Raw genomic sequence first — 14,849 nt, 5'->3', positions numbered from 1 at the left:
GCGGAGCCTGGTGGTGAGGATGCGCATGCGCGGGCGCGCCGTGCGGAGGCGGAGCGGCAGGGTAGTGCATTCACCGGACGCAGGTAGGAGGTGCTGGGGGCTTTCCCGCCCCATCGCTGGCTCCGGTTTGTCTCCCTGCCTGCAGCGCAACGCGGTGGGGTGGGGGGGTCCCCCTTCCTCTAAGGCAATTCGGGTGGGATGGGGGAGACATCCCCCCCAGTGGAGCCATTCCCCCTTTCCCTGCAGTGGTAGAGCCCGAGCGCGTACCTCCCCCCGTTACTCTGGACGGTCCCACTTTGGGCCGGGGGGTGCCCACCCTCTCTCGCTCCCTGCTGTCAGTGTCCGTGGGCGGGAGTCTTGGTCCTTGTGGAGTCGGTCGGAGTCCAGGTTCCGGTAAGGAGAGGCGGCCCTGGAGTGTGGAGTGGGGCTCTGGTGTCCCTGTCACACCTTTCTCTCACGTGGCAGGACAACCCACTGCCATGGAGCCCGCGGGAGAGCCCACTGCGGGAGGGTGGCAGTGCCCCTGGAGAGCCCACCGCGGGAGGGTGGCAGTGCCCCTGGAGAGCCCACCGCGGGAGGGTGGCAGTGCCCCTGGAGAGCCCACCGCGGGAGGGTGGCAGTGCCCCTGGAGAGCCCACCGCGGGAGGGTGGCAGTGCCCCTGCCCGGCCACCCTTTCCTCTCCCAGGGCTGCCAGGCCTCTCCTCAGTGTGGGGGACCCTGTGGATGGGGCGCTGGGGTGGCGGCGCTGCTCGGCCATGTCCAAAGGCACAGCGTCCCCATCTCCGGCCTCGCTTCACAGGTATTGCCTGTCTCCCTATGCTCCTGTTGCACATGTGGGACATCAGCAGCTGCAGTTGCTGACCTAGTGCTGTCAAAGATCCCTGGTGGCCTCAGCAGCTGGGTTCCTTCCAGTTCTTCAGTTAGTGGTGTGTGGCCCTGTGGCTGCAGCTGGGGCATCACGGGGGGACTGGCTCTGGGAGGTTTGCACAGGTGAAGAGACTCCTTGCTGGGAAGACAGGCATATAGCAGGAACTCCTGGTGGCTGCACTTGGCAAAGTGGTAAAAAGTGCTTCTCACCTGGTGCTTCCTCTGAAGTCTTAACAAAGAGCAGGCATCTGTGCAATAATCCCCTCTTGTAGATTCTGTGATCCTACTCTTGGGGATTGTTTTCAATGAGGAGTTCATATTTACTTCCAGTTTTGTAATTTGAGGGCAGAGTTACCTGCCAGTGGTTCCTATGCTAGTGCTGCGAGGTCCTCTACAGGATCAGAGCTTGTATTGACAGTAAATGATGGGGAGACCCATCATTTTTAGTACATCTAACACACTTCCCTTACACTGTAAAACAATGAATCATTTAGACACGGGATACCATGTGTTGTTAAGTTAAAAGACTTGTCAAGTTCCAAGGCTATGAGATTTACCCAGTTGCCTCAATTAACAAACCTTGTGTACCCGTTAGGGAGTGAGATCTGATTGAAGGAGATTGCTCTGCTGGAACACAGCTCCACAGAAACTACCAGCTGGTTTGAGATGTTAATTGTCTGTGTGGCAGTTGGGTTTACGTGTATGAGCCTGGCAGGAGTGACGGAAGCATCTGATGGAAGCACATGATTGCCTGTAACAAGAAGGGTGTTACTAAACCTCATGATACACAATTATCAGTGATTATTCAGTTGGTAAACAGTACTGGGAAACACCCTCATAGCCTCTTCCAGGCACGTTTCCATGCCTGATCCAGGTGTTGTCAGAGTTTCAAAGGCTTCATTGCTTCACCCTTCCAATACCAGGCTGCTGGGAGTATGCTGTCGGGGGGTTCCTTCATGTTTCACACAGGACTGTTTGGTGTTCCCTCGGGACTTCCTCATAGTAAGTGGATTATCTGAGGAAATGTGGAGTGAGGATTTCAGAAGTAGTACGATGGAGAAACAGAGCCTTGGACCTATGTTCACCTCTAAGAGGGTGCACAGGATCAAAGCTTGGTCAGAGGAGCCTAAATTTTGTGTGTCTAGGAAGGAGCTTTCCTGGGATAGGAATAGGCTTTTAAAAGTGGGGGTTTTTTTGTTTAAGAGGGGGCTCTTTCAGTTTCATTCAGTGAAATAGCTCTGTGGAGGGATTTCCCGTCTTACTGACAGAGTCCTGCCAGAATCCAAGTAGCTTCCTGAGTTAAGGACCCTCTGAGGTGTCTTATGTCTTGGACATCTCCTGGGGAAGGAGTGTGCAGAACCTGTTCTGTGCTCCCAAAAGGAACTTGTCACTGGTGGATAAGCCTGACCAGATGAAGACACCTGTGACTGTCACTTACAGGGTCTGGGAGGAATTGATGTGCCCAGCACCAGCTGCTTTGCTGGGACAGGTCACAGAGCATCAGCTCTTTCACAGGTGCAGCTCCAGCCTAGCTTCCCTATGAATGGGACTGGACTGCCAGCATCCCAGTCCTGTCTGGCCATGACCAATGTCTAGAAATAGGGTCCTCTCTCAGGTGACTTTTCCAGCTGATGGGTGGATTTGTTGTGTGGCAGTTGCAGAAACACGGAGCTGGTGTATTTGGCCCTCTGCTAGTAAAACACCCAAAATCCAGGATGTGCAGCAGAAGCAGTGTAGTTACAGCTGAAGTAAGCATAGACATATCCTGAGGTATTATTTGGGACAGTCCAGCCTGCGTTACCCACACAGTGGAGAATGAATGTGAGAGTCATCCTGTTACTGCGGTCAGGTCTGCAGATGACTGTTTCAGGCTCCTGAGTGGCAATCTCAGCACATAAAAATCATCTGGCCCTGCTTAAAAGGCTGGCTTGGGCCAAGATTCACATCTATGGCTCTGCTGGTAGCTCAGTACAAGTGACTTCTGCTGTGGAAGGCTGGAGCTCAGCCTTGAAAGCCCAAAGCGTTGCCGAATCATGGTGGGACACAGGGACTTGTGAATCCAGCTGTGAGCTGGCTGGGAAGTTACAGCAGATGTGCGAGAGCTGTGGTGTGTTTCCAGACACTGCCATACGCCAGAACTCTCCAACAAAAGTAGAGCTTTCCTGGTAGCCAGTATTCAAACATCCTTCTCAGGAAGATAAGATCTGCAGACGTCACTGGCAGGAGCCAGATGTCAAATGCGGAGGCGGAAGTTCCTCAAATAAAGGCTCGTTTCTTTCTAATTTACGAGCTTGTTGCTTTATGACTGTGTGTTAGAAGTTCAGCATGAATGAATAGCTATTCCCTCCTGCAGCTCCTTTTCCCATTACTACTTACAGCCTTATGTTGAAATGTTGAAAAGTTCTGACAGACTCCATGAGTAATTCTCCATCCCAAGGAAAAGGTTATGAAAATACCAGTGTGGCAAGCTTAAATAATGCAGTGCTTTGGGTGTAGAAGCAAAATCTGCTTTTCACAGACAACTATGATTTGTTTCTTTTTAACTGCACATAAAATGACCTAACAATTATCCTAGCAAAAAAATCACAAATATCAGCTGGCTGGAGGGGTTGCACATCTGCGAGGGAGTGACGAGGGAGAGGAAACCTCAGTCGTGTCCCCCTTCAGCCTTTCCTCTCTGCCTGAAGAGCCCCACCTGTTTAGTCTTCCCTCAGAAGGCGGCTGCCTCAGTCCCTTGGGCACCTTAGGTGCCCTACTTTGTTTTCCCTCATCTCCACGTTGTGTGAAGTTTGTAGTGAGGTTGGATGTGCACGCAGTGGTCAGGGTCTGGATACACTGAGGTTTCACGTGGTGCAAAATTATGCTGTTCCCTTGTTCTCCATCCCATTCATGAGAGTACCTCGAGTTCTGGTGCCTTCATCTGCCCTTGAGCCAGTTCTCCACAGAAGGCTCTTGGTGAGAGACAGAGGACTTAGTGGTGGAACAGTTGGCTTAGCTCTCTCTTCTTAACCTTTATGTTTAGACATCATGATTCCTTTTCAATTGCATACAAAATGCAATTTCCCCTTGAGGCTTGTCTGTCTTTAATTACACCTATAAAAGTTCATTGTCTGGCTGCATTTGCCTCCAAGCAGTGTCTTCCTTTTATCTGGCCATGGGTTTTGGCATGGCAGGGATGCAGAATGGTGACTTAGCTCGACAAGAGCTCTGCAGTTGGATCCAGTTGAGGTTTAGTGCTTTGTCTGGGAGTGAAGCCGATGTGCAGTTTCAATCTAGTGATGTAATTAATTGGAACAAATGCTGTTCCTCTTTCTGAACTAGTTATGAGGAATTCCTTGGCCTAGGCAGAGCGGATGGTTATTTTTGCTCTTCTAATCTTGCCTAGAAGTGGTCAGACTCATGGCTTCAGGGAAATGCTGAATGGGACTGGCATTTCATCAGTTTTCATACCCAGATGTTTATTCTTCTACTTGATCTTCTGCTTGGACATGCTGCAGCTGGTGCTGGAAGCCCAGCAAGGCTGGCTCAGTGCATGGATTCCCATTCCTTGTGTGCTCACTCCAATCCCGTGTTGCAAAGTCCCAACAGTGTGTCTGAGCTGAGTGAGTGCTGACCCTGGAGGGCTGAAATGGAAGTGACTATGAGCCCCTTATCTGGCTTTTGACAGTGTAAAGAACATGACCTTGTTGTTACCCTTCATGTACGTGCTCTGAACAGGCTTTCTTATGACAGCATGGGCTGGAGAAGCTGGCTTGCACTGATTTAAGAACCCTTAACATCTCACAAAAGTCCCTCTAAAGAGGGGCCTTGTGCTTTGCCTTTGGTCTGTAGCAACTTGAGCATGAGAGGGGGCTCAGCCTGAAAAGCATGAGAGAACATCATGGGAGGATGCTGGTCTCATCTCCTGGCCATAAGCTCCAGTCAGTGCTGATGTGTGAGGAGTCCTCTCCTCACAGGTGCCCCTTGTGAACATCCAGCACCTTGTTCTGGTCTAAGGCTGCTGTTTCCACTGGTTTTATTTCTGTACATATTGCTGTCCAGCCAAAGCATCTTTATTTCAGACTCCAATCCTAAAATCTAGGCCACTACAAGAAGAGCTGGAGAGCTGCTAAGGCACTTCTGGTCACCTTTATCATGTGATGGCAGCATGTCTACTGCATGCCGTCATGCTCTGGTCGTGTCTCTTCATGCCACGAAGCAGCAGCACTGCTTGCCATAAATAACTCCTGTCTGAGCTAGCCCAGGTGCAGTCAGCTGTGGCTGCCCACGCAAAGCAGGGTGCACGTCTGAGGTTGCATCACAGCTGTTGTCATTTTCATTTGGCTGAAAATTTACACTGGTACCTGAAAACGTCAGGGACTAGGTGTGTTTTCTGAAGCTGCTTTATTGTTTGCAGCTGTCGAGCTTGATTGCTCCTGTGACCTTGCCTTTAAAGAGCTTTAAATAAATCTGCTACTTGCTGGATAACAAAGAACATTACAGGGTAAAGGACCGGGCGTACTGCCGGGAGCTCGCAGCCTGGCCTCAGCTTCATGAAACAGCTTTAGTGCAGCAGAGAGCTTCGAGTCTCTTAAATCCCCTCCAATCCACTTTTGAACAGCTACTCAAAGCAATATGAATTCTGATCTCTGCAGACAAAGATTTACCAATTAACTTGATTCACCCTTTACTTCATTTAAGAAATTGAACCTGGTTTCATTTTATTTCATTTTATTTATTTTTTCTCTCCTGCAGGAGCAACAATGGATTGGCCCCAACAAAGATGTATCAGGTGTTGGGAGAAGACATCTCACCTGAAATGGAGGTGATTGTGGGAGCTGAATGCTGACTGCACCAACATGGAGTTGCGACTGCAGGCTTGTCTTTTCCATTTGCCCACTGCAGTGATCTACGGGTCCCTGTCGCTGTTTGTTTCCATTTTGCACAACGTATTCCTCCTGTACTACGTGGACACCTTTGTCTCTGTTTACAAGATTGATAAACTGTCCTTTTGGATAGGAGAGGTTAGTCTTTTCCATAAGTTTCTGCCCTCTTAAGTAAGGAATTCTGAAACCAAGACTGCTCCTTGCTAGATGTGTGAAAAGTGTTAGTTGTAACAGCGGTGTTCCCCTTTGGGAGCCTTCTAAGTGCTAACTTGGGCTTTTCAGTTTTTCATACTTATATAAAGATAGAACAAGCTGGGATAGAAAACCTGGAAACTTTGTTCTTAAGACTGCCTTTTCTCTGGAGACATTGCAGTGTTTCACAGGCAGGGAAAACCACTAGCCTCACTGCCAGTTGCTCGAAACGGGGGAATCCTACAGTGGTGAATAGGGCAGGAAGGGTAGGCTGGGACAGTTCCTGCTGGTGGCTCACTGTGCCAGCTCAGCATTGCTTGCTTCAGTGGCAGAACTGAGTCTTTGTTGGAGCTGCCCTGGGGTTTGTTTCACTGTCCTGTTTTCTTTCCTAGACAGTGTTTCTGATCTGGAACAGCCTCAATGACCCTCTGTTCGGCTGGCTGAGTGACCGAGTGTTCCTTAGCACACAGCAGTAAGTGAAGTTCCTCTTCCAGCAGAGGCTGGGAAGTTGTTTATTCTCTGGGGAAGATGATGTGAAACTGGGAGCTTTAAAATGATGGCAAGAGAATGGTTTCTGGGGTATAGAACTCTTAAATACCTCCTTTTCCTGGCACCTTTGAAGTTATTAATGTTTCAGTACCTGGCTATATAGAGGAAGTCACACACCTATCGGGATGTGACCCTAACCCTCAACAATCAGGAGTGGTGCAGAACCTAAAACGTGGGCGTCTAACATCTCAAGCCCCTGCTATATGAGCAAGACTCTTAGTGGGGTGATGGAGAGCATCTGTTCATAGTTTGGGAGGCAGAAGGGGGAAAAGGACAGTTATATTTCCACGTGGAAAGCCTCAGACTAGTTGTTCCCAAACTCTCTGGGATGGGAGCTGAGGGAAGACAGCTCTGCATTGTTGGCCATTAGCATTTCTTGTGTATTTACGTCAATATTTTAATGAAAATCACGGTGTGGTTTTCTGCAACTAGTAAAAACTCATTGAAATCATTGACATTGTGCTACGTGCAGACAGTACAGCACTGTCAGGAAGAGATTTGCTCTGGAGAAAAGAAAGTCCCTTTCCACACTTTTTGGCCTTCTTAAACCCATACTTCCAGTGTATTCACACATTATCTGAGAAGGTGTCTGATGTGGGCGCTTGGTACATGAGCAAAAGCTCTATTTGTGTCTGTGCCACTTACATGACTCCCTTGGAGAGGAAGAATACATGGTTATGCAGGGCTTTGTCCAGGTGTCTAAAATATTTTTTTTCCTTCTGTTGCAGGCCAGGAGCAGAGATTTCTTCCCCTGAAGTAGTTCTGAAGAGGCTCAGAGCACTAAGCCACAATGGCCCCCTCTTTGCCATCTCTTTCCTGGCTTTCTGGGTTGCCTGGGCTCATCCTGGTTTGCAGTTCCTCCTTTGCCTTTGCATGTATGACAGCTTTCTCACCATGGTCGACCTCCATCACAACGCCTTGCTCGCAGACCTGGCTGTTTCAGCAAAAGACAGGACTAGCCTCAACTTCTACTGCTCCCTCTTCAGTGCCATAGGCTCCCTCTCTGTCTTCATGTCCTATGCGGTGTGGAACAAGGAGGACTTCTTTTCCTTTCGCATATTTTGCGTCCTGCTGGCCCTCTGCTCCATCGTTGGTTTTACCCTGTCCACACAGTTGCTCCGCCAGCGGTTCCAGGCTGATGGGAAAGAGAAATGGGACCAGGAATCAACCCTAAAAGAGTAAGTGTCACCAATTCTCCGCGGAGACAAAAGCCTACCATAGGTCTGCAGCAAACTGAATGTGTGGGAAGATCCAGTACAAGGCAAACTTTTGTTAATTATCTGTGGTTCTTGTCTATTGATACAGTTTCCAGGATCAACTCTGTTACACTGGCTCTGAAGGCCCTCTGAAAATAGAACAAACCTATCTTGTGACACTCCTGGCCTAAACTGGAGGCAGATCCCTGACCTGCTGTATGGCCACCCAGTGTTTGGAATATGAAATGAGTTAATATCTAGAGCACCCAGTGAGGCCTGTGAGTGGCAAAATGTCAGATGCAGCTTATGAAAGCATTTCTGCTTGAGCATGAGACTACCTTGCTGCCCATTCCCTGTGGAGTTGGACAAGTGGATGTCTTGCCCTGTTGCTTGCTTTAGCTGCCTGGTAGTGGCTGGGCTGTTGGTAGGCCACAATGCAGCTGACGTTCCCTGTTTAGCTCCTTGCTTTTCCTTGGGCTGCCCCTCTTGTCATCTTGTTAAGAGCTGCCAGCATTATGCTGTCGTAGCAGCGGATCCTGATGAGATCTGCTGGGTGAGCTAACCACAGGGATCTGGAAGAGGAGCGTGTATGTAGCAGAATGGCTAATAAGAGGAGAATGAATTATAGACAGAAATGTGAATTTTGTTTTTGGAAGACAGGTGTACCTTGGGAGACCTGTTGCCTGTGGTTCTTGCTAGCAATAAGCAATCATTGTTGTAGACTCCACTGTTTCACTTTGGTCCAGGAAGAGGAATGGCTGGGTTGGGAGCTGAGGAGAGACAGTTCTGCAACTACACAGGAAGAGCTGGGGGCTCTGTCCTGCCTCCTGTGAGGGATTTATGGTTGCTGTTTTCCTTCCTTTCCCTTTAGGCTGTACATTGAGAAACTCTCTGTCCCCCAGGAGAAGAGGATCACCCTGGCAGAGTATCTCCAGCAGCTCTCCCGGCATCGCAACTTCCTCTGGTTTGTCTGCATGAATCTCATCCAGGTAGGCACAGCTGTGACACTCTGTGATTCAGAGGATGAGCACTGGCTCTGGCTGTTTGACATGGTGATTCAGCAGTGTGTGAGTTCCCCAGGAAGGGCAGAGATGTTTCCAGCGCCCACTTGCTCTTGGAGCCTCCTGCACATCAAGCAGCTGGTAGCCACTCTCCCTGCTTGTGACCGAGAATACTTCCTAAGCAAGCTGTGGGGTGCTTCTTCCTCTCTGGAGCGTAGGCTGGATTACAGGGGCTGGCTGAGCTCTGTGCAGCCCATCTGGGGTGCAGAAGCACAGGGCTGGCTGGCTGGTGTGGCTGTCAGCACAGTCTCCTTCCCCATTCCGCTTTCCTGAGGCTCACATCGCTGTTCTTGCTGTCCAGCTGGATCTACCTCCCAGCTGGCTTTGCCATTTCTGTTCTTCATCCTCTTCAGTGATTACTACCAAATTTCGGCAGCCTGCCCAGCTTTGTGTGCTGCAGTTACGGCTCCCTGGGGATTCCGCAGTTCCCCTCAGGCAGGCTCTTGATGCTGGTCTGCATCTTTGTGTTCAAGCCTTGCTGCTGCCTTATCTGTGTCCTTCCAGCAGCCTCCTCCCTCCTGCCATGCCACTGTGTCCCCAAAGCCTTGTGGTCACTGCTGTCACCTGCTGGCCCTGCCTGCCCCAGCAGCACTGTGCTGTGCGAGCCAAGCCTCGGCAGCTGGGCAGCAGTGCTGACCCTGGGCACATGGTGGGCATGGCTGGGGGCATGGCAGCTTTGCAATCTCAGCTGACAGTGCCAGAAACTCCACAGCCAAGCTCTTACTTTTCTGAAGTACTCCAGGTCCATCCTGCATGGTCCCTTGGCATGGGGCTTCTAGGACAACAGAGCTCAGAGGGCTGTTAGCTTTTTCTGTTCTCTCTCACTGCTGTTCCTGCTGACCAGCTCGTCTGCATGCTGCCTTCACAGGTTTTTCACTGCCATTTTAACAGCAACTTCTTCCCTCTGTTCCTGGAGCACCTGCTGTCAGACCAGATCTCTGTCTCTACTGGATCCTTCCTGCTTGGTGAGTCTCAGGTGGGACTGGAGGGAGCAGCTGAGTTAGGTAGGACCTGGCCCGAGTCTGGATTTGCTCTTTGCACACTGTCTGGGGAGAGGTGTGCTCACATGCAGGTCTCTGGGCTGTAAAATTCACACATGCACACAGCCCACGTGCTTCCATGGGACCTCCAAGTTGTCCTTCCTGGGCACAGAAGTAAATTGGGGCCTGTTCTAGTAGTAACAGGCCTGGCATGCTGGATGCCAGACTCCACGGAGGTATTACTCTGAGCATTAGAGGCTGCAGATAGTGCCCCCGGGATGCAGCAGGGAACAGAGCCCTGAATTTAAACCCTTTCCCTCTACAGCATATGGACCATTTCCAGGCTGCCACAGATATGTGGACAGTGATCCTAGAGTTACCCTAGGAGGGTTCTGTGCAGGCTAGGTCTGGTCAGGCAGTTCTTTCTTTCTGTTTTTTGCTCCAGTCGCAGCTTCTGTGTGACACTGGGCAAATCTTTTCTTCCTTCCTGCCCATGAGGTTGATGGGAGAAGGCCTCCCTCTGTAGGAAAGTGTGTGCTGTGCCACAAAGCCACAGAGTAAATCTGCTGCAGCCTTCTGTATGTGCATAGGGGATGCTTTGTATTGTGTCTTAGAGTCCTGCTGGGAATAGCCAGCCTTGTTCTCTTACTCTCAGTATCAGACCTGGGGGCATGGTGGAAACTGAAACTCCATTGAGCTGTCTGTGCCTCTGTCTCTGCTCAGGTGTTTCCTACATTGCCCCCCATCTCAACAACCTCTACTTCCTGTCGCTCTGCCGCCGCTGTGGGGTTTACGCTGTAGTGCGAGGACTCTTCCTCCTGAAGCTGGCTCTGAGTGTTGTCATGCTCCTGGCAGGACCTGACCAGGTGTATCTGCTCTGCATCTTCATTGCCAGGTAGGCAGGCAGCACTTGCTTCCCATGCCCTCTGCCACCTGGGAAGCAAAATTATTTGACCCTGTTTTAAGGAGAGGGGTGGGAGGCTGGGAACAATAGCCAGGGTCACCCATAAACCATGTGATTTCCAGCTCTGATAGCGTGTGGGATGGGTCACTGGAATCTATTGGCTGTGAGGGAGGCAGCGATGTTCAGGAGGGCACAGACCAGCTGGACTGGCAGCAACCTGCAGCAGCCTTTCCCAGCTGCTGAGAGCTCCTCTTCTCATCCACAGCCCTCAGTGTGTGCTGCAGCTGCCCATTAGCCCCTGGCCTGGTGTGTCCTTTCCCCAGGCCTGTCTGTGTGGCAGGTCAGGAATGATCCAAGGCGTTGCTGCAGGGTACAAAGTCTTATTGCTAGTGGTGTTCCCCTCCTGTAACCTGGGCTTCTGAAATTCTTATTTAAAGTGTGGAGAAACCTTTCTCACACTCTGTTTTTTCTGATCTCTCACCTACTCCTGTCACTTCTTGATACCCCTATTCAGTGCTTTGCCTGTTGTTCTGCAGCAACCGTGTGTTCACAGAAGGGACCTGTAAGCTGCTGAACCTGGTGGTCACCGACTTAGTGGATGAGGATCTAGTCCTAAACCGTAGGAAGCAGGCAGCCTCAGCCTTGCTCTTTGGGATGGTGGCTCTGGTCACCAAGCCAGGCCAGACCTTTGCCCCTCTGATTGGCACCTGGCTGCTCTGTGCATACACAGGTAAGGATGCTCCTGGGGAAAGCAGTGGGGCAGGAGAGGGCAGACTTGTGAATTCAGTGTCCTGTCCCCTGGGGACAAAGGTCCAGTGGCTGAGCTGTGCCTGGTCCTTGCCTTTCCACAGCCAGTCGCTCAGAGAGAATGGACGAGGGTCCATCCCCACTGTCCCCAGTCTCACAAACTCTTCTCTGACACCAGGCTACGACATCTTCCAGCGCAACCCCCTGAGCAACGTGGTGAGTGCCCAGCCAAAGTTGGAGTCTGCCATGGCCTTGGAGCCAACTCTTCGCCAGGGCTGCTTTTACCTCCTCGTCTTCGTGCCCATCACGTGTGCGCTGCTGCAGCTCCTCAGCTGGTCGCAGTTTAACCTGCACGGGAAGAGGCTGCAGATGGTGAAGGCTCAGCGGCAGAGCCTGACTCAAGGCCGAGCACCAGAGGTCAAAACAATCTAGGGGTGCCCAAGCCCCCGGGGTGCTGCTGGTTCCAGGCTGGTGCCGGAGGGCAGGCGAAACGCAGGGATGGCAGGCTGAGAAAGCCTGGTGTTTGCGGCTCAACTGTGAAACGCTGTGATGCCAATGTTTTCTCATTCCAGGAGGTGGTCACTGTGGAAGGCAGAGAAGTTCAGCATGTGAGGGGCTTGGGATAGATCATTTGGCCACAGGAGCAAGAACATTTTATCCCAGCCTGTTCCAGGGAGCAGAGAGCTGCTCATTCCAGTGAGGAGGTGCTGGGTTGCAGTGTGTGCTAGAGGCAGACACGTCCCCAGTGCGCTCCTCTGCCCTGAGCATGGCCCTGGGGAGCCACAGCCTCTGGCTGAGCAGGAGGAGACTGCACAGGGAGTCCTTCCTTGCTAGAGCCTTGCAGCTTTGGGGAGTGGAGTGGGAGGCTCCCGAGGGACTAAGTGACTGAGGGGATGATGGCAGAACAGCAGGAGCAGGGATGAGAGGACCTCAAAGGCCTTTCCCAGTAACTGGTACAACCCTCCCATGTACAGTGCTGCAGTTCTTGGACCAAATCCACTCTGACATTTCTTGTTCCCAGGACAATATCCTGCACAGGCAGGATCTGCTGGCTGTGTTTTATGCTGAGGTTCCATCCTTTGTGGCCTTGCAGAAGGCCTTGTTGCCAGCCTGGGAAAGGTGCAGGGCTTGAACTGGATTCAGAGCCTTGAGCTGGATAAACATTGCTTATGTTTATCCCTCCAGTCCCTTCTACTCAGTGCTGTCACACAGCTGTGCCATGAGCCCCCTCCCATGCTGGCACAGGTCAGGGAACCAACTCCTAAATGAGCCAATGGAAGTGCCTCCCTGCCCAGGGCCATCCCAGGTGACCTGGTGAGGCAGCCCGGCACTGTCCCCTGTTGCAGAGCACAGCCTGGAGGAACACCAGGTCTTGCTTTTGTGCCTTCAGTTTCTTGTTGGAGCCTGTCTGACACAATGCTGGGCAGTCACAGGGTTGAGATTTTACAGCCATGGGGAGAGGTAGACACCTCAGCTCCTCTGTGCTTTAAACAGTGCCCCAGAATTTGATCATCTCACCTGGCTGCCGAGACAGGGATCCAAGGAGGAGAGCAGGTGTTTTGGTCTCCCTGGTTTTGGCTGGGAACAGATGGGACAGGGGTGGGACCCAAAGGGGTCCCTGAGGTGGGAGGAAGAGGGTAGGCAGGCAGTGTTGTTGCACACTGAAGGATGTGCTGTTCTTTTTTTAGTGCCAGGTTCCCTCTGGAGTCTCAGCCTGCCAACCCGCCATCTTGCCTCAGGGCACAGCTGCCTTCTGTCTTGGACCAAGACATTCCTGCCACGAGGCTTCTGTAGCTCTTGATGGTTCAATCATAAGTTATTTGTGCAACTTCTAACCAAGTTCAAGAATGATTCTTCATTTCATAAATTAAAGATGATCTTTTTCTGAATTGCTTAATGATTTTCTTCTAGCCGGTGGCTCTAACCTGGCCAAGTGCATGTGGTGCTGTGGGGACACAGCTGTGGCTGCGTGGAGAGAAGGGGAGAGCTCCTCCCCACAAAACTGTGTGCTGGGGCTTGGCTGTTTCTGCAAGGGGCAGAGGGGATCAGTAGGTTGGGGTGGGTATCGCTGCCTTTTGGGGGGAACTGTCACTTACCCTTCTGCTTTGGAAGGCCCCAGGTCTGTCCTGTTCCTACACCTCTGCTGAGGACAAGGCACTGTGCCACCTTCCCAAGGCCCGCCCTGCCAGCACAGCTTGACACGTTAGTTCTCTGCAAACACCTGGGCTGGCAACAGCTCCCCTCACAATGACAGTGGCATCACTGCCCTCACCCCTACTCAGCCTGGGCTGCCCTTACTGCCTCCCCCAGTCCTGTCTGCAATGACAGGGATCTCAGAGATAATGGTTGCAGAGGAGGGAGAGCAGCTTTGGACACCACAGCTGCAGCCCAGGAAGCTTCTAACTCAGCTCAAAAGCCAGGCCAGGAATGCAGTCCTGGACCAGAGATGGTGTCTCCTTGCAGAGTCTGGCCAGCAACAATTCTGCACAGGCAAGAGAAGAACACAAGTTATTACCTCCTTAAAATTGCAAATGTGGGAACATGAGGCCAGGAGGCTTGAGGGTTGTATATGAATGATTTTATTTAAGTATGCTGGGCACCACCAGGCAACATGGTTTGGACAGTGTGCGAGGGAACAGTCAGGCAGACCAAACGCACGCTAGACTGGATACAGCACTGTTCTGTCCAGTCACTGCAGGTTACAAAATGGAGCATTGCTGCTGCAAGGCCAGCAGAGGGGCTGGGGGGGATGGAGAGCACTGACACTGCCTGGCGCACATCGTCATGGAACCGAGAGGGGTTTGGTGCCTCCCCTCTGTGTGCTGCAGCAAACCAGCAAGAATGGAACTGATTTTCCAGCAGAAGGCTGAGCACTGATGATTCTTGCTTAAAAAACAGTCTGCTCTGATGGGGGTAGGTGAACAAGCAGCCTGGCCTCAGCTGGGAAAGATCACCACAACTGCCTGCCTACAGCCTCTCTGAGCCCACTGGTGAGCCCCAAGAATGTGGTTCCTGCAGTGGCAACCACTTGCTGCTTACATGCGTCTCAGCTGGGGCTTTACCCTCACCCCTGTGGCAGTCCTCCAGCTCTTACGCCATTTCTGTGCCCAGGAGTGACCCCAAGGTGATGTTTGGTGATGAACAGAAAGGAACTGCCACCAAGCAACTCCCGCTCCACTGCTACTGCCAGGTTCTGCAGAAAAGTAACAATGGGGGGGGAAGAGCACCGAATAATGCACAAGAAAAACCTAAAGGGTAAACAGTGGCATGCCCCAACACAAGCGGGTCTGCAGGCTGCCCACGGCTGTTAGAGCAGTAGAAGCAAAGCAGTCACCAGGTGAGCAGAAAGGCACCGCAGTGCAGCAGAACACAGCCAGCAGGACAGCTTCCTGCTCACAAACCTGCCACTCACACCAACCTCCTGGTGGAGCTAATTGTCCTCTCCTTTGTGCACTCCTAGAGAACATCGAGGGGGGTGGTGCAGGGC

General features: G+C 51.7%; 1 protein-coding gene across 3 annotated transcripts; it reads left to right on the top strand.

Moving 5' to 3' along the window:
• The first annotated feature begins 22 nt into the window (after window positions 1-22).
• Window positions 23-13,251, top strand: MFSD13A (major facilitator superfamily domain containing 13A). Of its 3 annotated transcripts, none has more exons than XM_051799554.1 (9): window positions 23-83; window positions 5,603-5,871; window positions 6,318-6,397; window positions 7,203-7,652; window positions 8,542-8,659; window positions 9,600-9,696; window positions 10,435-10,606; window positions 11,152-11,345; window positions 11,541-13,251. In XM_051799554.1, the coding sequence occupies exons 2-9, from the start codon at window positions 5,707-5,709 to the stop codon at window positions 11,792-11,794; spliced, it is 1,530 nt and encodes a 509-aa protein (XP_051655514.1). In that variant the 5' UTR covers window positions 23-83; window positions 5,603-5,706; the 3' UTR covers window positions 11,795-13,251. The 3 variants fall into 3 exon arrangements, with proteins under 3 accessions (XP_051655514.1, XP_051655513.1, XP_051655515.1); XM_051799553.1 differs by lacking the exon at window positions 23-83 and adding an exon at window positions 98-393; XM_051799555.1 differs by lacking the exon at window positions 23-83 and adding an exon at window positions 98-393 and having other exon boundaries at window positions 11,467-11,657.
• The last annotated feature ends 1,598 nt before the right edge of the window (window positions 13,252-14,849 follow it).

Source organism: Manacus candei, unplaced genomic scaffold, assembly GCF_025592945.1.
Source record: "Manacus candei isolate 608988 ecotype Guabito, Panama unplaced genomic scaffold, ASM2559294v1 h1tg000050l, whole genome shotgun sequence".
Classification (NCBI taxonomy): domain Eukaryota; kingdom Metazoa; phylum Chordata; class Aves; order Passeriformes; family Pipridae; genus Manacus; species Manacus candei.
Note: the sequence above shows the minus strand (reverse complement) of the source record. Positions and strands in the feature narration are given on the sequence as shown.